At 44.7% G+C, this 26,239-nt stretch overlaps 1 protein-coding gene across 1 annotated transcript in view; it reads left to right on the top strand.

The window, feature by feature from the left end:
• The first annotated feature begins 13,165 nt into the window (after positions 1–13,165).
• The window catches only part of ATP7B (ATPase copper transporting beta), a 50,956-nt gene continuing 37,882 nt past the window's right edge, over positions 13,166–26,239 (top strand). The window contains exon 1 of the mRNA XM_040266991.1: positions 13,166–14,157. Within this exon, the coding sequence (XP_040122925.1) occupies positions 13,921–14,157 (237 nt within the window). The 5' untranslated portion in view covers positions 13,166–13,920. The remainder of the gene's footprint in view (positions 14,158–26,239) is intronic.

Here is a 26,239-nt window from a genome sequence, read left to right as displayed (position 1 = left end):
TAGTTATAAAGCATAATAAACCAGAGAGCACCTGACCCAAGAACAGGAGAATTATCAAAGCCGTGGCTTCTTGGCATCGAGGGAACTCAGCTATTCCCTCCTCGTCTTCTTACGTCACCCAGAGAAATACCCGCTATAGAGGCAACTACCGTCCTCAATTTTGTGCTTCTTGTAACCCAGCTTTTTTTGGCGGGGGGGGGTCTTATCACATGTATGAATGCCTGAATGATATATTATTTAGTTTTTTGCGTGTTTCTGAGCTTGCAAAAATGATTTTATTTTATTTTTTTGCGAAAATGATTTTCAAGTGTGTCTAGTTTTCTGGGGCTAGCTTGTCTCAGAAGAACACTGTGTTTCTAAGCTCCACGGCAGTGTAGTGTGCTGTTGGGAAGGTAGCACGATTTATCCATTCTCCTTGAAACACTTGGTGAGCTTTGTACGTTTCTGCAGTCTGTCCACTTCTGTTGCCTCACCACACTCCCAAAACCTTTTTTGTTTAGGCTTCCATGAATGTCAAAGGCATATCCTCTCTAATTCTTATTTTAATGGTCTCTCTACTACATTAAACGGAGAAGGCGATGGCACCTCACTCCAGCGCTCTTGCTTGGAAAATCCCATGGGCGGAGAAGCCTGGTGGGCTGCAGTCCATGGAGGTCGCGAAGAGTTGACACGACTGAGCGACTTCCCCTTCACTTTTCACTTTCATGCATTGGAGAAGGAAATGGCAGCCCACTCCAGTGTTCTTGCCTGGAGAATCCCAGGGACGGGGGAGCCCGGTGGGCTGCCATCTGTGGGGTCACAGAGAGTCAGACACGACTGAAGTGACTTAGCAGCAGCAGCTACTACATTAAAAAAAAAAAAGCTTGATTGAGATATGATTCACATTCCATGAAATTCCCAGGTATGTGCAAACATCTTCACAATCAATTTGGGGACATTTTCATCACTTGAGAAAGAAATCCTGCCCAGGCTAGCTATCACCACCCCCCACCCCCCTACCCCCGCCATCTCCGCAACAACCCCTGTGCCTGAGCAACCTCTACTCTACTTTCTGTTGATTTTCCTGTTGTGAACATTTTGTATAGATGAAGTCTTTGTCTTCTTCCTGATCTCAGGGGGAAAGCTTTCTGCCTTTCACCGTGAAGTAGGATGTTAGCTGTGGGTTTTTCATGCTCTTTATCAGGTTGAGGAAGCTCCCTCTATCTCCTAATTTCTTGAGTGTTTTTAAATGAAAAGATTTTGGATTTGGTCAGATGTTTTCTCAGTGTCTATTGAGGTGACCATGTGTCTTACTTTTTATTCTGTTGATATGATGTATTGTTGTTTGGTCACCAAGTTGTTCTCTGCAACCCCATGGGCTGTAGCCCGCCAGGCTCCTTGGTCTATGGAACTTCATAGGCAAGAATACTGGAGTGGGTTGCCGTTTCCTGCTCCAAATGGGGTATTACATTAATTCATTTCTGAATGTTAAGCCAAACTTGGATTCCTGGGACAAATCCTACTTGGTCATGGCATGTAGCCCTTTTTTACATGTTGCTGGATTTGGTTACCTGCTATTTTGTACAGGAGTTTTGTGTCCATATTCATGAGAGATGCTAAATTGTTTTTCTCATTTCTCTTTTCTTGTTTTCTCATCATGTCTTTTCTGGTTTTGATATCAGGGTAATCCTGGTCTCAGAATGAGTTGAGAAGTGCTCCCTTCTTACCAGTGTTTGGTGTAATTCAATGTTGAAGCCATCTGAGCTTGAGCTTTCTTTTTGGGGAAATTTTTTATTATTACTAATTGAGTATCTTGTTACAGGTTGGTTCAGAGTATCTGTTTCTTGAGTCAGTTTTGGGAGTTTGTGTCTTCTTAGGAATTTGTCCATTTCATTTAAGCTGTCTTAATTTGTTGGTATATAGTTGTTCTTGGTGAAAAAGCTGGCTTGAAAATATAAAAAAAAAAAAAACTAAGATCATGGCATCCGGTATCATCACTCCATGGCAAATAGAAGGGGGAAAAGTGGAAGCAGTGACAGATTTTCATTTCTTGGGCTCCAAAATCACTGTGGATGGTGACTGCAGCCGTGAAATTAAAAGATGCTTGCTTCTTGGAAGGAAAGCTATGACAAACCCAGACAGTGTATTGCAGAGTAGAGACAGCACTTTGCTGACAAAGGTTCATATAGTCGATGCTCTGGTTTTTCCAGTGATCATGTATGGATGTGAGAGTTGAACCACACAGAAGGCTGAGTGCTGAAGAATTGATGCTTTTGAAGTGTGGTGTTGGAGAAGACTCTTGAGCATCCCTTGGACAGCAAGGAGATCAAAACAGTCATTGAAAGGATTGATGCTGAAGCTCCCATCCTTTGGCCGCCTGATGCAAAGAACTGACTCATTGGAAAAGACCCTGATGCTGGGAAAGATTGAGGGCAGGAGGAGAAGGGGACAACAGAGAGATGGTTAAATAGCATCACTGACTCAATGGACATGAGTTTGAGCAAACTCTGGGAGATAGTGAAGGACAGAGGAGCCTCACGTGCCACAGTCCATGGGATTGCAAAGAGTTGAACACAACTTAGTGACTGAACAACAACAAAAAGCTGTTTCTTGGTGTTCCTTTATAATCTTTATTTCTGTAAGAGAAGTAATAATCATCTTTCATTTCTAATTCTAATCATTTTAGTCTTCTGTCTTTTTTTCATAGATCATTCTAGCTAAAGGTTTGTCAATTCTGTTGGTCTTTTCAAAGAGTCAGCTTTTGGTTTTGACAGTTTCCTCTATTTTTCTATTCTGTCTTTTGCTATTCCACTCTAATCTTTTTTATTTTCTTTTGAGTGTGTTGAATTGTGTTCTCTAACAGATATGTTAAAGTCTTGAGTCCTGGTACCTGTGAATGTGATATTACATGCAAATAGGATCTTCTGCAGATGTAATCAGTTAAATTAAAATGAGGTCCTACTGCATTATGGGTGTGTGTGCTTAGTTACTCAGTCGTGTCCGACTCTTGGTGACTCCACACACTATAGCCCGCCAGGCTCCTCTGTCCATGGGATTCTCCAGGCAAGAACACTGCAGTGGGTTGCCATTTCCTTTTCCAGGGTATCTTCCCAACCTGGAATCGAACCCACGTCTCCTGCATTGCAGGCAGATTCTTTACCATCTGAGCCACCAGGGAGGGCCCCCTACTGCATTATAGTGGGCTGAGTCCAGTCACTGATGTTGGTATAAGGACACCATGTGAACACACAGAGAAGAGGAAGCCATGTGGTTACAGAGACAGATTGGAGTGATGCTTCCATAAACCAAGAAATGCTAAAGCTTGCCAGCATCCACCAGGAGGTAGGAGAGGGATGTGGAAGGGGTTCTTCAGAGTCCCAAAAAGGAAAATCTTGACTTCTAGCCTCAAGAGCTATGAGAGATGAAATTCCTAATACTCAGTGTGTGGTATTTTGTTGCCTCATAGGACACTGATACACCTCCCTTCTGCTTGCTTTAGGTTTCATCTTTCTTTTCCAGTATCTTAGGCAGAAATTTAGATTATTGAGTTGAGATCCTTCTTTCTTAATGGAGAAATTCACAGCTGTAAGTTTCTCTCTAAGCACTGCCTTACCTGCATCCCATAAGTTTTGTCTTATCATATGTTGTGTCTTCATTTTCATTCATCTCAAAGTATTTCCTAATCTCCTGTTGTTGATTTCTTCTTTGACCCTTTGGTTATTTCGGAATGTGTTAATTTCTATGTATTTGTAAATGTCCCCAAATTCTTTCTGTTACTGATTTCTGATTCCATTGTTGTCAGTGATCATACTTTGTGTCATTTCTGTTATTTTAAGTGAACCGAGCTTGGTTTTATGGCCTAGCATGTGGTGAAGCCTAGAGACTGTTCCATGTGTACCTGAAAAGAATGAATATTATCCTGTTGTTGGGAGGAGGGTTCTGTAGGTACGTTAGTTGTTCATGATTTCTCTCTTGTGGGTCTGATACCAATTTCAGTGTGTGTTTTCTTCCTCCTACACCAAACAGTTCTCGGGCACCAGTGGGTGTCCTACAATTCAACGCATTTGCAATAGTATCTATCTGGAGAGGGCATCAGCTGCCATGGGTTAAAGGCTCAGTCCTGCAAGATGGGTGCCTTTGCCCTTCCACTTCAGACACCAGTCACAAGTCCAGGCTGTCACCTGTGCTTCTTTGGGTTTCATTTGCTAAGCGGGCCCACAACTCAGAAACATTTATCTACTAGATTAGCAGTGTGTTACAAAAGGATGCAACTCAGGAACTGCAGGAAGACAGAGGTGCATTCGGCAAATCATGTGGGAAGGGCCACAGACCTTCCGTGGTCTCCTGTCACGCCATTCTCCCCACATCTTCACGTGGTCACCAGCCTGGAAAGTCTGGACAACCAGTCCTCAGCTTGTTATGGAGGCACGAATGCTTAAATCATTGGCTGTCAGTGGTTGAACTTGATCTCCAGCCACTCCACCCTCCCCAGAGTGTTCGGTGGGACTAAATGTTTGAACCCTGTAATCACCTCTTGGTTCCCCTGGCAACCAGCCCCTATCCTTGGGTCTTTTAGAAGTCACCTCTCTAGCTGTGACAAAAGACACCTTTATCATTTTTCTAGCACTTACTTTGGAAATTCCAAGAGTTTTAGGACCTCTGTGCCAGAGGGAATGGAGACAAAGTACATATGTCTTATTATAAGACAACAGTATCACACATTTTCTGCTTATCTTCTGCCTAGTTTTTTTTGTCCATTATTAACAGTGGATGTTGAAGTATCCAGCTGATACTGTTGAATTATCTTTCTTTCCATTTCTGTCAGTTCTTGGTTCATCTATATTTGTATTCTGTTATTAGATGCATATGTTTATGACTTTTCTATCTTCCTGGCAGATTGACTTTTATCGTTATAAAATGTCCCTTTGTTTCTGATAGCAGTCTCTGCTTTAACGTCTATCTTGCTTGGTACTGGGCTTCCCAGGTGGCACAATGGTAAAGAATCCACCTGCCCATGCAGGATACACAAGAGACTCGGGTTTGATCCCTGGGTTGGGAAAATCCCCCGGAGAAGGAAATGGCAACCCACTCCAGTATGCTTGCCTGAAGAATCCCATGGACAGAGGAGCCTGGCACGACCATAGTCCACGGGGTCGCAGAGAGTCAGCCGCGACCGAGCGGGAGCACGAGGGTTCGGCAGCATCTCACCGGCCACTGGCAGTGCCCTCCAAGGAGCAGACAAATAAAACGGAAGGCTCTTACAGGTGGCAGGGTGGGCAGTGAGGGTATTAGCACCAAAAAAGGAGATTATCTGGGGCTAGGACATCTTTTAGGGAGCAGGGATCTTTTAACTATAAGAATATTTGCTCTAAAATGAGGTCTTTTTTTGTTGTTGTTTTAGAGTATAATTGTTTTAAAATGTGTTAGTTTCTGCTGTACAACAGCGTAAGTCAGCTATATGTATACATATATCCCCTCCCTCTTGAGCCTTCTTCCCACCCCCGATGCCCACCCGCTCTGGGTTGTCACAGAGCACCGAGCTGAGCTCCCTGTGCTATACAGCAGCTTCCTACTAACTATCTGTTTTACACATGGTCGTATATATCTGTTGGTCCCTATTTCCCTTTCATTCCGCCCTCCCCTTCACCCCCCAGCTTCGTCCACAGGGACATCAGTGCTGTCACTTCTCTGCCTCTCTGTCTCTGTTCCTGTGCAGGGAACCCCCTCTTTATCTTGCAGGTGACCTCACTAATTTTGATTAGGAAGTTTCAGATTGGCTCTTTTATAGGTCACCTTTTTGAGAGGGGTTGAAACTACAGTTAAGCCTTGATTTGCAGGAGTCGGGGACAAATGACTGCGTTGGGCACTTGTTATTTTTTTCTAACAGTAATATCTGAGCTTAGACTGCTGGCTTGGAGGGGAAAAGAATGGGTGAGTGAAGGAGAGAGCCAGCTTTGCATGGGGCACTTTCTGAATGTTGACTGTCTGAAAGTTTAGCAGTCAGTGTTTGGTAGCAAGCAAATAAAGTAAGCTGTTTTTAGTACTCTCTGTAATTCATTCAACAAATAGTTACGGAGAAACTTTAAAATAGACGCACGGTTTCTGTGCTGGGAATACAGTGCTGAGTGAAGAAAACAAATTCCCACCCTTGTGAAACTTATATCCTAACTAGGGAGACAAGTAAACAAGTCAGTAAAATATATGTTGTTACACCAGGCAGTAGTTGAGTCCTCTGGAGAAAAATAAGTAGGAAAGGACCATAGGAAGTGGGAATGTTTGAAATTGTACCCAAGGGAACTGGGGAAGCCCCTGAGAAGGTGACCTTTGAGCAGGGACATTAGAAGGCGAGGGCGTGAGTCAGCTGGTTGCAGGCTGTTGGGTTTGGGCTTCCCTGGTAGCTGAGCTGGTAAAGAATCCACCTGCAGTGCAGGAGACCCCGGTTCAATTCCTGGGTCGGGGAGATCCGCTGGAGAAGGGATAGGCTACCCACTCCAGTATTCTTGGGATTCTCTGGTGGCTCAGCTGGTAAAGAATCAGCCTGCAATGCGGGAGATGTGGGTTCGATCCCTGGGTCAGGACGATCCCCTGGAGGAGGGCATGGCAACCCACTCCAGTATTCTTCCCTGGAGAATCTCATGGACAGAGAAGCCTCGCAGGCCATAGTCCGTGGGGTTGCAAAGAGTCGGACATGACTGCGCGACTAAGCACAGCACCGCACATTTATAAGCCAGGAGCAGCAGTCAGGGACAAAGGCCCTGGGCAGGAGCCGGCCTTGCTTTGTTCCAGGACCAGCCACATCTCAAAACTGGTCTTGGCTGAGGAGAGAGGGGTGTGAGGATAGGCTGACTATAAGGACTTTAGGTTTCTCCTTTCTTGTAAATACGTGGAAACCCCTTGCAGGGCTTTTAGGGGAACCTCATCAAGGGAATGGCAACCCACTCTGTTACTCTTGCCTGGAGAATCCCATGGACAGAGGAGCCTGGCGGGCTACAGTGTCACAAAGAGCTGGACATGACTGAACCGACATAGCATCCTCTGATGTCCCCTTTAAGAAGATCCCTGTGGCGTTTGTTTCACGAATAGACTTTAGGAGGCAAGAGGAGAGACCAAGAGGTCCCTACAGTTATATTAATAATGCGGGTGAGATGTGCTAGTGGCCTGGACCGTGTCGTCATGGGGGTGCTGAGAAGTGGTTGGATGCTGGATGTATTTGAGATAGAATTAACAGGATATGTGAGTTTGAAAGGAAGAGACGATTCTCAGCAAGGAAGAATCCAAGATTTTTTTTCCTGGGTGAGTGGAAGGAAGAGTTGCCTTTTACTAAGGTGGGAAGGACTGGAAGAAGCAAGGAGGGGGCATGAGAACTAAAAAAAATGCGACCCATGAGAGCACCGAATTTCTGTGTTATTCAGGGACCATATTGAATTCTGTAGACCAGGAGACAGTCTCTAGATTGCTCTGAGAAACTGTTCCAAAGAGGCAAGGGAGGAGCCAGGGTACATGTATGAATTTTTTGCTGGGAAAAACAAACAAATGTGTAATCAAACATAGAAAGATCGTGGCATATCACAAAGAACAGACTTCTCAAGTTAATGATTTTAGTGCTTTCCCTTGTCTGAGATGGTGCACGAATCTAGAATTCCCAGGTGGCGCTAGTGGTAAAGAATCTGCCTGCCAGCACAGGAGATGTAAGAGGTGCGGGTTCCATCCTTGGGCCAGGAAGATTCCCTGGAGGGGAGGGCATGGCAGCTCACTCCAGTGTTCTTGCCTGCAGAATCCCAAGGACAGAGGAGCCTGGAGGGCTATAGTCCATGGGATCACAAAGAACTGGACACACTCAGGGAGTCATTGAAATTTTTCCCTAGATATGCATCTTAACTATCTCAGGACCAAAGCACGGAATGTTTCCTGTTTTTCTCCATTCTAAATTCCCGTTAGTGTGCTCTCTTGGGAGGCTTTGCAACTGCAGTGGCTGATGGCTTGATCCCTGTTGAACTGGAATGGCAGGTGACATTTTTTTCTGTTTAGACAGCTCAGTTTTAGACAAGTTTATGTTTGAGTGCGTATGGAATATCCAACAGGAGAAACTGGTTAAGCTTTTAGGTCCATACGTGTGTAGTTTGGGAGTTACTGGCTACAGGTGGTATTTCTGCTGTGCTAAATGAAATCACCAAGTAGTATAGACTGGGAAGGGATCCAAGGTCTGAGCTGGGAGCCACTCCAGCCCTCAGAGGTTTGAGGACTAGTCTCTTGTGAAGAACTCTGCAGAGGAGTCGCCAGTGGGTAGGAGGACAACCAGGAGCTGTGGGTACCTGGTGACTGACCTTGGGGACAGTGAGAAGAGCTGCTTTTGGTCGCTCAGTCGTGTCCGGCTCTTTGCAACCCCATGGACTGCAGCACACCAGGCTTCCCTGTCCTTCACTGTCTCCCTGAGTTTGCTCAAACTGATTTCCATTGAGTTGGTGATGCTATCCAACCATCTCATCCTCTGTCGTCCCCTTCTCCTCCTGCCCCAATCTTTCCCAGCATCAAGGTCTTTTCCAAAGGGTCAGCTCTTTGCATCAGGCGGCCAAAAGATTGGCTTCAGCATCAGTCTTCCAGTGAATATTCAAGGTTGATTTCCTTTAGGATTGACTGGAGGGAAGTCTCTAAGCAGGTGGATGGGTGGTTGAGATGTTTGCAAGTTCTTTTCTGATCCTTTGTTTTGGGAAGCAGGAGTGGGCTTATCCTTGGGGGTGGAGGGTGCTGGGTGGGATGGAGGTCTGAGAAGCAGGGAGGAAAGTGAGGAGGAGAAGGACCAGGGAGATAGAGCTTGACTGCTGGGGGCACCAAGGCTTCTCCAGGTTAGTGGTCAGGAATCAGAGCGTGGCCAGGCTGCCTGGTATGTTGTATCTCATCCTTGTTCAGCTCCAAGGAGACGGACCTGGAGTCAGTAGGACCTTAGAGGTGAGCAGCACTGGCCCCAGATAAGGAGGGCAGCCAAGCAAGTTGAAGGTACATGTGACTAACTGTGGAGCCGAACGGTTGGTTTGGGCTCTTTGATATCATCTCAGTGTTTCTCTTTTGGGCTCCATCCAGTCTCTGTACAGAACTACTGTGATTTTTTTTTCCACTCTGGGCTGTTTAGCCACATGCAGTTTTGTTGAAGAGCATTCCCTCCAGTGAGCTTTGAGGTGGTGTTTCGTGGGGTTTGTTTCATATCCTGCTCATGTACTAAGTCCCTTCAGTCACGTCTGACTCTTTGGGACCCCATAGACTCTTCTGTCCATAGCCCACCAGGCTCCTCTGTCCATGGGATTCTCCAGGCAAGAATACTGGAGTGGATCGCCATGCTCTCCTCCAAGGGATCTTCCCAACCCAGGGATCGAACCCGCATCTCCTGTATGGGCAGGCAGGTTCTTTAGCACGAACTCCCTGGGAAGTCCTGCACATGAGCTAGTATAAAAGTCACGCAGTGCTGTTTCAGTCTGGGAATGGCCAGTTCCCCATAGGAGCTGACACCTCACCCTTTGCAAGTCCTCCTTCATCCCCAGCTCCTCAAGTCGGAGTGTTTCTTTCTGCTTGAGTGCCGTCTGCTCTGGTCTTCTCTCCTAACTTGCTAATAAACTCCCGAGGGCGGAAAGTGTCTGTCTCCCTTTGCATGAAGCACTTAGATGTCTGGTGCCGACTCACCTTCCTGTGTTCCTGTTCGGCCTCTGCCGTGTATGGGAAACTTCCAGGCCACTAATTCCCAGTGTGCAACTCAGTGTCTGGTTCTGTCCTGTCCCATCATGGGATCCCGGCTCCTCTGCCAGCCTTGGGAGGACTGGCCCAAGGTTCTTTCTGAGAAATCTCCCCTGGGTGGAGCTGGTAATCTTGGCGAGGGCGGAAATAGATGAGCCAGACGCACCTCCTCCAAGCGGGGTCCTTTGTCCCAGAGGATCATGGAAACATGAGCCACCCATCTGCCTGTGGGCTCAGGCCTCTCATAAAAATAGGCTTGTTTGGACACCAAGGGGTTTTCCTTTTTATACAGAAAAGAGATGCATTCTTGAATATAACTAAATTTATTTATTTTTAATTGAAGGGTAATTGCTTTACAATATTGTGTTGGTTTCTGTCACACATCTACATGAATCAGCCATCAGTTCAGTTCAGTTCAGTCTCTCAGTCGTGTCCAACTCTTTGTGACCCCGTGAATCACAGCACGCCAGGCCTCCCTGTCCATCACCAACTCCCAGAATTCACCCAAACTCATGTCCATCGAGTCGGTAATGCCGTCCAGCCATCTCATCCTTGGTTGTCCCCTTCTCCTCCTGCCCCCAATCCCTCCCAGCATCAGAGTCTTTTCCAATGAGTCAACTCTTCACATGAGGTGGCCAAAGTACTGGAGTTTCAGCTTGAACATCATTCCTTCCAAAGAACACCCAGGACAGATCTCCTTTAGAATGGACTGGTTAGATCTCCTTGCAGTCCAAGGGACTCTGAAGAGTCTTCTCCACACCACAGTTCAAAAGCATCAATTCTTTGGCGCTCAGCTTTCTTCACAGTCCAACTCTCACATCCATACATGACCACTGGAAAAAAATCAGCCATAGGTAGACCTATGTCCCCTCCCTCTTGAACCTCGCAACCCATCCCACCCCTCTAGGTTGTTACAGAGCCCCAGTTTGAGTTCCCTGAGTCATACAACAAACTCCCATGGGCTATCTTTTTTACTGTGGTAACGTGTATGTTTCCATGTTACAGGATGCATTTTATTTTGTAAAGTTGCTGATAAAATTTGTACAGGCAGGAGGCTAAAAATATTTTAGTGCAGGGAGACATGTGAAGACCAGTGATTCTAGATGGAGTAGGCAGGAGTTTGAAGGAGAATGCTAATAGAGTGAAGGCAGGAGAAGAGGACGACAGAAGATGAGATGGCTGGATGGCATCACCGACTCGATAGACGTGAGTCTGAGTAAACTCTGGGAGTTGATGATAGACAGGGAGGCCTGGCGTGCTTCAGTTCATGGGGTCGCAAAGAGTTGGACACGAATGAGTGACTGAACTGAACTGAGGAACAAAAAACTCCATGACAGTCCAGGTACAGAGCACATTCCCAGCTCAGTAGTCCAGCTCAGTTCAGTTCAGTCGCTCAGTCAGATGCGATTCTTTGCGACCCCAAGGACTGTAGCTCAGTAGTCCAGCTCAGTTCAGTTCAGTCGCTCAGTCAGATGCGATTCTTTGCGACCCCAAGGACTGCAGCACGCAGTCCAGCTCAGTATTTATTTAACATCTGATGTTTGTTCATCACCTCCTTACATCTGTGGGCAGATAAGACGTGAGGACCTTGCGTTCCAGGAGCTTATATGTTTCCTGGTGCTGAGTGCATGCTTGGCTAAGTACTGACTTAGCTGAGAGCAATTTCAGTGTTGGGAGCAGACTGGTTCCCCAGTAACACCTGCCAGGTCTGTGGTGTTGGCTTCAGTGACACTGGAACTCAGATAAGGGAGAGCCCCAGGCTGGGCGGAGACACTCCCCTGAGAGGCAGGACTTAAAGGATAAGGAGGATTAGATGGGGAGGGGGGTGGACCAAGGGCTCAGGTGTGAGGAAGGAGGAAGGTACCAGAAAGAGGATTTTGGATTTGATTCTCTAGGCTGGGAGCATGGCTCTTGTCTTTGCAGTTTCACTGGTCCCTTAGAATCTCTGGGAACGAGGGTGAATCCAACTATTCCCATCCCCAGAACTGTCCTCCCCTGCCCCGCCCAGTTCCCCCTCCTCTCTGCTAAACTGGAAATGGTGTCATCAGGTCCCCTCTTGTATTACCTTCTGTGATCTCTTGATGATGGAGCCCGAGGGCCTCCTCTGCTGTTAATCCCACTCTGCTATTCATTTTCTCTGCTCCTTGTAACCCTGTAATCCCCGCCCCCACCTCTCAGGCCTGCCCAGACTGTTTCTAAATCTCAAAACGTAACCTTGTTAGTCCTCTGCTTCAAAACTGGTGTTTTCCACTGTCCACAGGACAAAGTCTAAACTTCCTACCTTTGCAGCCCAATCTGGCCGAACCTCCTTTTTCTGGCTGTGTTCTAGGTCTGAGTGACCATTTAGGAGAAAGAAAATGATTTTACAGTAAAGTATTTCAGATTTCCCATAGCTCATGGTGCTAACAGGATGGACTATTCAGAAGCACTTGGGACATATGAGGCTGACAGCTGTTCATAGCTCCAGCACAGAAGCAGATCATGGTCCCATACCACCAAGGAAAAGTTCAAGTTCAACTATGAGTAGTAACTCATATTTGAAAAAAATAACAGAAAGATAAATGACCTTTGGGGAGAATTTCCACCCAAAATGGTAAAAAAAAAAAAAAAAAAAAAACACCTTTTAAAATCTGGTGCTCAAAGAGATAGATGGAAATCCATTTACAGTGCCCAGTAGAGGAAATGTGAAGGGGTGGGCAGGCATATATGGCTCCTGACAGATCCAATCTGGAAACACGGAAGCCACAGGTAAGGAAGCAGGATTTGAGCAATCACAGACCCACCAGGCTCATCTGCACAGACTCCTGTGTGGCTTTGGGGCCCGAGGCCCTTGTTGGCCTTCCTTGTTGGCGCTCTGATTTAAATGGCATTTCTTGGAGGTCAAGTTAGATGCTTTTTCGAGCACATGGGAGATAAGAAGCCAACCCAGACACAGCTGGGAATCAACCGCCTTGAGCATGCTTCAGAAATGGAAGCAAACAAGTAGTTTCTCAGAGGACTAAACGAGGGCAGAAGCAGAGGAGGAGTCTGGAGTTCCCGGGGCAGCGATGGTGGTTTTAACAGAGGAGGAGGGGTGACTGCAGGCAACCCATAAAGAGGCAGAGTCCTCAGTGACCTTGAGCCAATGGGGTTGTATTCCCAAATGCCCTCATGGGGTGCAGGCCCCTGTGACCCCCTCTTCCTCCCGAGGGCACATACAGCAGAGGGTGTGGATTAAGCCAGGACCCAGAGTATTACCAAACTGACTTTGAATCCGTCCTCAGCGTGGACACTCCGCACGTACTTGCGTACTTGCGGCAGGAGGTGTTGCCAGGATTAGTGGCTGGTGGAGCTGTTCCTCCCATGGGGAATGAGGTCGCCTCCTTCCTGTCTCTGGGCAGTCGGGCGGGGGGTGAGGGGTGGGAAGGGAAGCAGGGCCACCCAACAGAGCAAGAGGCCACCCAGATTACCCCACTGTCCTGTATGTCTTTCTTTTAATCCTCCTGAGGAACGGCGAGTAGCCTGAGATGCCTGAATTGTGTCTTAGTTCCCAACTGTTCTGCCCCATATAAAATACGGGTGAGCCCTGTTCCCGGTGAGTTCCTGCAGTCATTTCGTCCAGAAACCAAGCCGTTGGTCCCAGGGAGAACAAAGCTGCAGGAAGCACGGAATTCTCTTACACCTTCTTGAAAATGCAAGTCATGTGGCCTGGAAAATACTTTTCTCCCCTAGTGAGCTGCACCCAGGAGCTGTGGAAGAGGCAGCTGAAGTTATTCCAAGAAAGCGCTCTGAGTTTGGTAATAAAAGGAAGTGATATTTCGCCTCTGCCTCCGGGCTGGACTCCTGGGAGCGCACGGCGCCAAGAGGAAACAGCTGGGTGTAGGGAGATCACTCCCGGCACTGGGCCCCCTGTACACGCAGCCCGGCGCGCGCATGGGGCCGTGTACAAAGATCCCCAGTGCCGAATGCAATGTGATGAGTAAGAGGATGCCAATTGGTTTGAGTGCGGTAGAGCAACAAGAGCAAATATACATACAGCGGTGTGCAGCCTGCCCGAGTTCCCGGAGTCTTGGCTGGCAGCCGCTCCTGGGCTGGCCCAGGGGCAGAGGGAAACCTGTCCGACTTGACACAGCAGGTGCCTCCCCTCTGCTGGTTAGGAGGACACTTTTGGAGCATTTTCTTGACACGATCAAATAGCCCGGAGAAGGTGAACTGCGAGGTAAAGGCGTGAACGCGGCGATGGAGAGAGCTGGGGACCAGACCCCCGGGAACCTCGAGCCATCCTCCCTGGCGACTCTGGGTGACCCCCAGGTGACCCTGCTGACTGTCCACAAACGGTGGTCCTTCAAGAGGAGCCCTGGGACTGGGGGCTCCAGCAGGCCGGTGATTTCAGAGGAGGAATGCCCTCCCCCATCAGAAGAAGGAGCATTTTCACAGAAGGTTTTGAATGGATCGGAAGAGATCAGTTCCAAGCAGGTGAGTGGTGTTGCAGAAGGGCTGACAAGCCAGGAGGGCTTCTTACAAAAGTTCCAGGTTATAGATGGAGATTGCCTGCTTGTCTTACATCAGAGGGGCCAGTAGAGTGGCTCTGGGGTATGGAGTGAGCCAGGAGCCCAGGGGAACTTTCCAGAGATTAAGTCCACGGTGGATAAATCTTGGGTTTTGTTGCTCCTTACTTTCAGGATGTTTTTTTAAGCCTCTGTGGTGAACAAGTTTCTCAAAATGCAAATCAGACAGAAATGGATCTTCTCCTTCTTTTTGTTTATTTTTAACACGTGTACCTTCTTGTGTTAATCTTCACATTTCAACTAAATAAGCATTTTGAAAATGTTGCTGCCAAGTGAATCTGCTCTTAAACAAATGGAAGATTTGTTAGCCCAAACGTCAGGTCACACTCAAAGCAGGGCAGTGTAACTAATGTTTTGTAAAAATGGTGCTTCGGTGGTATTTCCAGGTGGTCTGTGTGGGGTTCTTTTCATTGCCACGAGTAGATGGGAAAAAAATACTACTACGTAGACATAAAGGGAAGGTTTCATATGTCTTTTGCTCCTTTAGGAGTTATCTTTGTTTCTGCTGGTGTTGTTTAAAAAGTCTGTAAAACTAAAGGAGATATTGTAAGTTGAGATTTTTGAAATGAAAGAGATTTGTGTACACTGAAGATTTATGAATGCCCATTTATGCAGTACACAGTCAACTTTCATATTTCTAGTTGAATGTTGTAAGATGGGAAAATATAATTTTTTTTTTGTAAAATGCTTAAGAGCTTTTCTTTAAAGTGTTCAGACTATCACTTGACAAAATTCAACTTATGTCTGAGGTATTTGAATGGGAAATAGTCCAATGACTTTTGATGGCCACTTCTAACCTCATGTGACTGGGGAAACAACCAGAACCTGACTCGGGAGCCCTTCAGGAGGGCCAGGCTGGAGGCCAGGGTGGAGTCTGTGGCTGCAAGAGTCAAGTGAGGGTCTGCACCCTTACTGGGCTGTGGGATCTGGCCCGTGAGCTTGGACTGCTCCAGCTCCAGATTCCTGGGATGAGAAGTCTTGCCTCCCTGGGTTGTGAAAGCACCTTGTCGAGGACTGTATACACTCACGATGGTATTGTCTCTACCAAAGTGATCTTCAGTGGGATTCCTAACTCTGGAGATGTGTTTGGTACGCTTTGAACGTCTGGTGGAACTGTGTTGGCCAGTTAATGTGTCTGAGCACAGTTGCAGCTTTTTTTTTCTTTTTCCCCTGAAGCTCTGATTATAAAAGTTAACACCTGTTTATTATGCACAGCAAATTTAACATGAAGCAGCGGAATATAGAAAACTACAAAGACTTGAAAGCAGCTGTATGCTTCAGCCATTTTGCCACTACACATATGAACATATGTGAGTTTGTGTATGTGTGCAAAAGTATTACGTACCTTTATTTTTTATACTTAATATTTTGTGGAAATACAGATATATATAGATGTATATAAACATGTATATTTGTTGTTTAGTCACTAAGACTCTTTTGTGACCCCTTGGACTCTAGCCCAGGTTCCTCTATCCGTGGGACATATTTATACATAATTTGAATTAACTATCCCCAAGTGGGGGAAATTTGTAGTAGGTTTATGATGATTAAAAACCAAAGTAAATGTCAATTACAGCTGAGTGCTCGTTCGCTGTTAACAGTGTATTGACTCAAAGTCTGTTATAAATCAAACTCTGGATCTACTTGAGATAACTTATTCAGTACTTGGTGTACTGGAAGGGACTTGTCACCTCCATGTCATCATGATCCTCTTTTAGCAGACAGAAAAGCTGAGATCAAGAGGTTAGATAATCCGCCTGGAGGGTTGAATCCCAGGTCTGTCTGAGGACAGGCCCCTTGCTTTTTGGTTGGGACAGGGAAGTATTAACATGCTGGGTGAGATAGGGTTTGAAAACCCTATCTTCTTCTGAGTATTGAAGAGTGCTAACATAGAGTGAACAAAAAGTTACCTTTCAGGCAGTGCGTGGTTCACAAAAGGTGCAGGTAGCTGCTCTGAAGAAAGCATTTCAAAACTCTGTTTGTAGTTAGTGGATTTGTGTACTTTTTACGTTTCTTGTAAAGTGTAGATAGAGTACGTTCTGTACAATGTAAAATGAAAACATGTTGAGCAAGCGCTCGGTTTCTACTGTGTTTTGCAAAGGCATAACTGGTCAGCACTGAGCCTGGAGGGGCCACCCCTGCCTCCACTATGTTAGCGCCTCCTGTTGCTGGTGTGAGCAGACTGTGTGAGGTGAGGTTCTCGAGCGCTGTACCCCGCCACAGGCACACCCACCCCTCCAGGAGCATGTGCACCAAGAAGGAGAAGGCGGTCTCGGCGCCCTGGCCTGGCTGTGCTAGCCCTGTGTCCGCAGGCCTCCCCGGTTCTTTGCTTCCTCTCAGACCCGGGACAGTGGCCTGGAAAAGAACAGGTTCCTGCCTCTGAGAACCCCATTGAGGAGCTGTGGAAAGTACAGGCTCCTGGCCCTCATTCCAGCTGGAGGGTGGTGGGAACTCCTCTTGGCACTCAGAACTGCCCGCCCAGCCTCCTTACTCCTTGCCTGTGGCCAAGCTTGGGCACTGTGTTGCTCGTCTTTCTCTTCCATATCTGACAGTGTATTAGTTTACGGTGAGTGAACTCTTGACTGAACAAATACACGAACTGGAAGTGGATTTCTGTGGCAGGAGAAAGGAGTGATGTTGGAAACACTGAACTAGTTGACGACTGTGATGAGGGTGTTGGGTTGTGGGCCTGACCATTTTAGAAAGCAACCTACGGGATTCTTTTTGTTTTTAAGGATTTTTTTTTTTTTAAACCTGTGGATTTTTTTTTAAGTCTGTTGAATTTGCTACAATATTGCTTCAGTTTTATATTTTGGGTTTTTTGGTCACAAGTCATGTGAGATTTTAGCTTCCCGATTAAGGACTGAAGGTGCACGCCCCTCACTGGAAGGTGAAGCCTTAACCACAGGACCACTGGGAAGTCCCAACATACAGGATTCTGTGCTGGGTGAGAGGTGGTCAGGCTGGTTTTTTTGTTTTGTTTTTCTTGCTTGCATGAAACCAAGACGACCCAGCTGGTGCAGGTGTATCCCAGCTAAGTAAAGGGAAAAAACTGGATGAAGTGGGTGATCCAGTCACTTAAAGAAGTCACTAACAAATTGTCATGGGATCGTCGACAGCAGTACTACAGTGATACGCACTTTTCTAGGGAACTTGTCATTGTATTTTCTTAATTTTTTCCTAAAATTAGTATCTACAGGATATAAACATCAATAATGAAGTATAAGAGTGTGGTTTTCTTCCTCTAGAAAAATAGGATATAGTATATGCTCTTATACAGTTTTACAACTTTTCTCCCCTTTAATCTATCATGGATAGATTTCCATGGCAAAACATGTAAATTCACCTTTTAAAAAAAACTGCATAAAATTCTTTTGGATGGACACGTTATGTAAACTGTTCTCTACAGAAGAATATTTAGATGGTTGCCATATTTCAGTATGGAGTATAGAAATGGACATTTTCATGGCCCTGTGGGTCTATATGATGAAATTCCCAGAAGTACTGGGACAGGGGCACTTAATATTTTGACAAATAGTGCTTAATTCCTCCCAAAAAGGTTGTGAATGTTTATTTTTCTACCACTAGTAGTTGATAATTCTTTTTCCCAATTCTCTTTCTTACTGTATCATCAAACTTAAAATTTTTTTTCCAGCCTGTTGGGTGAAAAGTGACAGCTTATTTACTTTTGCGTTTTTTTATTATTATCCCCCCTCATTCTTTTTTCTCTCAGTTTTATTGAGACGTAATTGATGTATTAGTGCTGTGTAGAAGTTTAAGGTGTATAGCATAATGATTTGACTTGTATTGTGACATGAGCACCCACAGTAAGTTTAGTGGCATCCATCATCTCTTTTTTTTTTTTTAAAGGGAAAAAATTGTTTTTCTTGTGATAAGAACTCAAGATTTACCCTCATAGTAACTTTTGTACGGACTATACAGTAGTGGTAGCCTTTCTTTTCTGTCTGGGCCACCTGGGAAGCCCTGTTAACTACAGCCATTGTGCTGTACATTGATTGCATCCCTGGGACTTATCTTGTAACTAGTAGTTTGCATCTTTTGACCACCTTCATCCAATTCCTCCTCCCGCCAGCTCCCTGCCTCATGTAACCACAAATCTGACCTCTTTTTCTGAGTTTTTTTTCTCTTTTTCTTTTTGTTTTAGATTTGTTTTAGCATGTGAGTGAGATCATACAGTATTTGTCTCTCTCTGATTTAGAATAACGCTTTCAAGATCCATTCGCGTTGTCACAAATGGTGGGATTTCGTTTTGTTGGCTAACTAGTTTTCTATCCTGTATGTATCCCACACTTACTATATCCATTCAGCTGCTGATGAGCACTGAGGTTGTTTCCATGTCTGTCATTGTAAATAATGCTTCTGTGAACATGAGGGTGCATATAGTGTTTTCATCTTCTTTAAGTAAATACCCAGGAGAGGAATTGCTGGATGAACAAAGCTAGTGGAGGTGATGGAATTCCAGTTGAACTATTTCACATCCTGAAAGATGATGCTGTGAAAGTGCTGCACTCAATATGCCAGCAAATTTACAAAACTCAGCAGTGGCCACAGGACTGGAAAAGGTCAGTTTTCATTCCAATCCCAAAGAAAGGCAATGCCAAAGAATGCTCAAACTACTGCACAATTGCACTCATCTCACACACTAGTAAAGTAATGCTCAAAATTCTCCAAGTCAGGCTTCAGCAATACATGAACCGTGAACTTGCAGATGTTCAAGCTGGTTTTAGAAAAGGCAGAGGAACCAGAGATCAAATTGCCAACATCCGCTGGATCATGGAAAAAGCAAGAGAGTTCCAGAAAAACATCTACTTCTGCTTTATTGACTATGCCAAAGCCTTTGACTGTGTGGATCACAATAAACTGTGGAAAATTCTGAAAGAGATGGGCATACCAGACCACCTGACCTGCCATTTGAGAAACCTATATGCAGGTCAGGAAGCAACAGTTAGAACTGGACATGGAACAACAGACTGGTTCCAAATAGGAAAAGGAATACGTCAAGGCTGTCTATTGTCACCCTGGTTATTTAACTTCTATGCAGAGTACATCATGAGAAACGCTGGACTGGAAGAAGCACAAGCTGGAATCAAGATTGCCAGGATAAATATCAATAACTTCAGATATGCAGATGACACCACCCTTATGGCAGAAAGTAAAGAGGAACTAAAAAACTAAAAACTCTTGATGAAAGTGAAAGTGGAGAGTGAAAAAGTTGGCTTAAAGCTCAACATTCAGAAAACGAAGATCATGGCATCTGGTCCCATCACTTCGTGGCAAATAGATGGGGAAACAGTGTCAGACTTTATTTTGGGGGGCTCCAAAATCACTGCAGATGGTGATTACAGCCATGAAATTAAAAGACGCTTACTCCTTGGAAGGAAAGTTATAACCAACGTAGATAGCATATTAAAAAGCAGAGACATTACTTTGTCAACAAAGGTCCATCTAGTCAAGGCTATGGTTTTTCCAGTGGTCATGTATGGATGTGAGAGTTGGATTGTGAAGAAAGCTGAGCGCAAAAGAATTGATGCTTTTGAACTGTGGTGTTGGAGAAGACTCTTGAGCGTCCCTTGGACTGCAAGGATATCCAACCAGTCCATTCTAAAGGAGATCAGCCCTGGGATTTCTTTGGAAGGAATGATGCTAAAGCTGAAACTCCAGTACTTTGGCCACCTCATGCAAAGAGTTGACTCATTGGAAAAGACTCTGATGCTGGGAGGGATTGGGGGCAGGAGGAGAAGGGGACGACAGAGGATGAGATGGCTGGATGGCATCACCAACTCGATGGACATGAGTTTGAGTGAACTCCGGGAGTTGGTGATGGACAGGGAGGCCTGGAGTGCTGCAATTCATGGGGTCGCAAAGAGTCAGACACGACTGAGTGACTGAACTGAACTGAACTGATAGTAGTTCTATTTCAGTTTTTTAAGGAACCTCCATACTGTTTTCCATCGTAACTGTTAACAGTTTGCATCCTGCCGACAGTGTACAAGGGCTCCCTTTTTCTCCACATCTTCACTAGCATTTGTTATCACTTGCCTTTTTGATGATAACCGTTCTAACAGACACTGTTGCAAAGGCATACAAATAGCCAACAGATGCATGTAAAGGTGAAAAACATCACCAGTCCTCCGAGAAATGCAAATCAAAACCACAGTGAGATATAGTGCACCCAGTTTTTCAGTAAGGGTTAAAGTTTTTTCCTCATTGTGGTCAAGAAAAAGAAACCGGCAGTAAATGGTCATTAGTGTGGATTTTCCCAGAAAGTGCACCGTCAGCATCAGGACTAGCGATGGCCCTGAGGCCAGAGGTCAGGCTGGAGCCCATACAGCCCAGGCATACTGTCCTCTGCGGTGTTTGAAGTAAAATGCCGAGTTTGTTTTATCAGTAGATAAAATGTAAATAATTCTCACTGGGAGCTCTTTCTGGACCTTTGTGAAATAGCATTAAAGGACAGTTTGAAGGGATTGGAGTGGGGATTGAAGTGGATTGGATGGGGGAATGTGTACATGAGTTTTAATAATTAGTTCTTATCAGTAAAATGGTCAAAAATAATAAGCTCCCTGCCTACTTCCCTGGACTACTTTTGAAGATCCAATGAGGCCTTGTTTGTCTTCATAGTCATTTTCAATAATTTATGATGTTAGCCTTTTATATTCCCTTAGCTTTCATGGCACCCCACTCCAGTACTCTTGCCTGGAGAATCCCAGGGACGGGGGAGCCTGGTGGGCTGCCGTCTATGGGGTCACACAGAGTTGGACACGACTGAAGTGACTTAGCAGCAGCAGCAGTTTTTCAGTCCTTAGCTTTCAGACCTCCTTGCCGAACTGGAGTGCATATTTTTGTTACCTCCTTTCACAGCTGAGAAAACTGAGGCTTGGATTTGCTCGGATAAGGCTGAATCTCCTACCCGAGGCTGTCAGATATCCCTTCAAAAAATTCACAACAGATGGGAAGGGCTGATATTTAAACATACGGATTGAACATGTTCCTTAAAGCATAAGGATAAAGGATTAGTTGTGCCTGACTCTTTGCAACCCCACCTGACTGTAACCCTCCTCTGTCCATGGATTCTCCAGGCAAGAATACTGGAGTGGGTTGCCATTCCCTTCTCCAGGGGATCTTGATAGAACCCAGGTCTCCTGCTCTGTAAGCAGAGTCTTTACTGTCTGAGCCACCAGGGAAGCAAGCTTAGAGGATAAAGCCATGTTGAAACATGTCATCTGTTCATCATTGCTGTCATCTTTATCTCAATGATAATATTATCATTGCTTATATTAGTATGGTTTAGCAAGACATTTTCTTCTTTGCCTTAAAGAAACTGAAAAAACACATCTGTTTTCTAGTATAAAATAGGACCTTTTTAAAAAAAATTTAAGTTTTAAAAATTGCAAAATATGTACAGACAGTAAAAAGATCAGAATGTCATAACTCACCCATAGGTAACCTCAATTTTATGTGTTAATACCTAACTATGTATTTGTCTAAATTTATGTACATACAGTTTTTTTTTTTTTTTTGGTGGTACCATGTTATATGCGAAATCATAGTTTCCCCAACCAGGGATCGAACCCATGCCCCCCCATGTTGAAAGCCTGGATTCTTAACCAATGGACCACCAGGGAATTCCCCCATCCTACCCCACCGCCCACTTTTATTTTTACATACTGGTTTCACTGGGGACATTGATTCTTTCTCAGTGGGGGTTTTAGAGACTGACACCTATTTGCCTGGAGTGTTGTTCAGTCGCTCAGTCGTGTCCAACTCTCTGTGACCTCATGGACTGCAGCCTGCCAGGCTTCTCTGTGTATTACCACCCCCCAGAGCTGGAGTGGTTTGGGTGGGATCTTTTCTTGAGTCAGTCCCTTATGACCCTCCTTCCCACTGTGAATCTGTGATGCCTAAGGAATTCTCAGATAAGAATAAAGCAGATACTAAGGGTTGCAGGCCTTAGTATCTAGTTGCTTAGGCTTAGGCCCAGGCCCCCCAGTGATTTCAGCCACACCCTCACCTCTGTTTACTGTGTTCATTCACCTCGATGGAGTCTATTGTTACCTGACAGGTAGTGTCAGGGAGGAAGAAATTTTCCTCTACCCTTCTTTTTCTTCTGGCTCGTCCAAAAATGAAATTGACCCGAGACAGATTGATGGGAGAAAGTCAAACAAAAGTTAAATAACATGAATACATGGGAGACACCAGGAAAAAGTAACTCACCGAAATGAATGAAGCCCTCACCTCAATATGCCAGGCAGAGATGTTGAGGGTGGGAGAGTCAGGGCAAGTAACCAGGAAAAGCAAGGAAACAAGAGTAATCATGGTACACATTTATACCACTTCCTTCTCCATCGATCAATCGAGTTGCATTGCAGGCAGACGCTTTAACCTCTGAGCCACCAGGGAGACATGGTGTCTCCATCGATCAGTCGAGTTTCTAGAGATTTGATCAGCCTCCTCTTCTGGGGACAGAGGGAGATTTCCCTTACAAATATAAGTCTTTCTTACAAAAAGGCAACTCTTACTTGGTTTTCAGAGCCCTTTCAGTGTCGGCTATTACCCCGAAAATAACTAGCTTGAAACAATATGCCTAAGAGATGTGTTTTAGGGTGGTAAATTCTCCTCCCATGCAGTAGGATGTGGCTGCTTTTGTTTTCTTCATTTTGTGCTTCAGCATTGTAGTCTTTTCCTGTAATTAATGTGGTGAAAAAGAAAAAAAGTAACCTTAAGATTTCCTTGAAAAATAGAAAGCCTGTTGGACTTTGAGCTGGATTTAAATCCCAGCTCTGTTATTTGTGACATTGGATAAACCCCTGAGTCTGTTTCAGCAGTAAAATGGTGATAAGAGTATCTCCTTACAGAATTATCTTGAGCATTAGGGATATAAAATGCCATCCTCATAAAGTAACACTGAGAATCATTAACTATTTGCTACCTATTGGGTCTGTGTACATATGGAAAAAATCAGGACCTTTCTGTATTTTCAGTTCCATGAAAATTCAGGTGTATAGAGTTGTATGGGTGGAAGTTATATACTGGATAAGTTGCAGGCATGTAATAATATTTTTGCCTCATAAGTTGTTAAGGGTGTTCTACAGCTTTCAAAAGTGAAAGAAGTCTCAAGATATATTGGCAGATGGTATCCTACCTAAGGATGCTGGAGATCCAGGTGTAATTAAGAGATCTCAGAAGTGGTTAGTGGTCCTTTCCTTGTGCATGTAATAGTATTTGTCCTTTGATTTGTGATCACAGCCGTTTTTAACAGAGTGTGTCATTTCTGGGCTCTGCAGTTTCAGTCTCGCTTTGAACACTTTGCTTAAAACATGCCACCCCATTTCCAACTTCTTCATATTAGAATGGCCTATCCAAAGATCTTATCCTTTCCTGGTTCCATCTTAGTGAATAAACTGTTTATATTCCTTTCCCTGCCTTTCTTTGGAAAGTCCTGGTACTCTCAGCAAATTCCATGAGACCTAGACGCCTAGAGAGGTAGCAAAGAATGGAGACTCACTTTTGGATTCCTCTCTGTGGAATTACCCTCTTCCCAGGTATTTCCAGGCCCTTCTCATCCTGACGTCTACTGTACTGATAGTTTATTGAAAATTTAAAAGCTGATAACCTGGTGTTGGACCTGCAGAAGAAGTCCCCAGTGTTTATTCTCAAGGAGTCTGTGATTTAGTGGGATGCAAACAACGCTGGAAGTTCCACCTGGTTTCTCCTGGACGCAACCTGTTCCCTGTGTCCACTTTCCAATGTCTGTTACTTCTGATGAACCCTTCAACCTAGACGTGTTTGTTTGAACTCAGTAGATGAGTTTTCCCCTACCGTAGAGATTGTCTTCATCAAAGAAAAGAATTAAAAGTACATACAGTCTGTGTGTTCACTTATAAATGATCCAAACACCTGACAGCTGTTGTGAGATTGCCGCTAAACCAACAGGTACACTGGTGTTTCGCAAAGTTGTGTTATTTGCGAAACCTTGTCTTTCATAACTGCTTGTCCTTAGAAGACTGCGTGTTTAAAAGGGAGACCTCTGAGAATCATTTGCTACAAACAAATGGTTTCCAACACTTCTGCAAATTCCTTGAGGAGGAATATATTAGCAGGATCAATAATCTAGGGATTAAGAGCCAGCTTTGTGGCTTGGGTTTGGTGAGTTGTAGGTCGACCTAGGACCAAGACAAAGAAATTGGGTAGTAAATCATTAAGGATTTGTTTTTTCAATGGACTGGTTGAGAGTTATGTCTTATTATAAGGAGGTGATTTCTGCTTTACTAAAATACTGTTTTAAAGTGAATATCTTTGTAGTTTTTGCTGGTTCTTTTTTCAGTTAAATGAGGTTTTGATTCAGTTAAGTGAGGATTTGATTCATACCAGTTACAATCAAGCCACTGCTCTGGATCTCCTTTATGCTCACATTATTTTAATTTTTAAATCAATTTTTTTTAGAATCCAGTAATGCTTATACATTGTACAGTAAGTTGCACAGTGTAAAGTAACTCTTTCTTCCTAGTCCTGACCCCAACTACCTGACCCCTTCAGCTGCCCAGTCCACAAACTCAGTGCCCACACATTCTTGTAGAGATAACTCCATACATACATAAATATCTGTGTGTGTACAATTCTTTTTCCCTCTCAGTCACACTAGCATGCTGTGATGGACTTATTTTGGTGGGCTTCCCAGTGAACTCCGCCTCCTTGTATGTAAACCCTTATGTAATTCTCTCCTATATTGACTGATCTTGGCCTTGTGAGGGGCTTTGGCCAGTGGTGGATTAACAAGTGTGATGCAGATAGAGGCTTGGTAAGCGCTTGTTCTCTAGGAATGCTTACTATTGTGACACTCCCTCGCAGAACCCAGAAAACCCCAATTGTGAGGTGCCCAGCCTAGCCATGGAGAGAGACTACAGGAAAGAGAACCAAGGCCACTACCAACAGCAGCCAGCATCAACCTGCCAGCTATGTCGTGAATGCACTGTCTTCTTAGAAGAAAGTTCCCAGCCCCATCCAGGTCACCCGAGATGACGCCCTATGGAGCAGAGATGAGCGTTTCTTGCCAAACCTGTCTGAACTGAAAAACTGTCAGTGGTTGCGGTCTTCGTAAGCCACCAGATTTGGTTTGTCATGTAGTAACAAATAACCGAAACACTAGATTCTAACAGTGAAGACCGACCCCCCCCGCCGGCCCCCCACCGCCAACCCAGGAGACATAAGAGACGCAGGTTCGATCCCTGGGTTGGGAAGATCCCCTGGAGGAGGGCATGGCAACCCACTCCAGTATTCTTGCCTGGAGAATCCCACAGACAAAAGAGCCTGTCAGGCTATAGTCCATGGCTTCGCAGAGCGTCCAACACTGAAGCAACTTAGCGCACACTCATAAATTACTTTATTCCCTTTTCTCTATTTAAAAATATTTTTTTAAATTTCCTTGTAATTATTAATCCCAAATTAGCTTATGATTTCCTCTGTGGATATACAAAAAAACATTCATAATCTGTTTCAAAAGTTATTTAATTTTTCATCTTGTTAAGCTGCTCAAAAGCTGAAGTCAAAAAGATCTGCATTTTATACACAGGGACAGAGAAGATCAGTCCACATAATGGAGATTCAACTGAAGATGAGCAGGGTTGTATAGGTGCCTAGTGACATATACTTTTTTTTTTTATAATCAGGTACCATATATAAAATCCTATGCCCAAACGTCTGAAGCAGGTAATAGTACTGATAAAGAAATGAAAAAAAAAAAAGGCTGTCTGAGGAGGCCTTACAAATAGCTGTGAAAAGAAGAGAAGTGAAAAGCAAAGGAGAAAAGGAAAGATATACCCATTTGAATGCAGAGTTCCAAAGAATAGCAAGAAAAGATTAAGAAAGCCTTCCTCAATGATCAGTGCAAAGAAAAAGAGGAAAACAATGGAATGGGAAAGACTAGAGATCTCTTCAAGAAAATTAGATATACCAAGGGAACATTTCATGCA

Source organism: Oryx dammah, unplaced genomic scaffold, assembly GCF_014754425.2.
Source record: "Oryx dammah isolate SB20612 unplaced genomic scaffold, SCBI_Odam_1.1 HiC_scaffold_24, whole genome shotgun sequence".
NCBI classification, from domain to species: Eukaryota; Metazoa; Chordata; class Mammalia; order Artiodactyla; family Bovidae; genus Oryx; species Oryx dammah.
The sequence above is the reverse complement of the archived record's forward strand: the minus strand, read 5'-3'. Positions and strand labels throughout refer to the sequence as shown.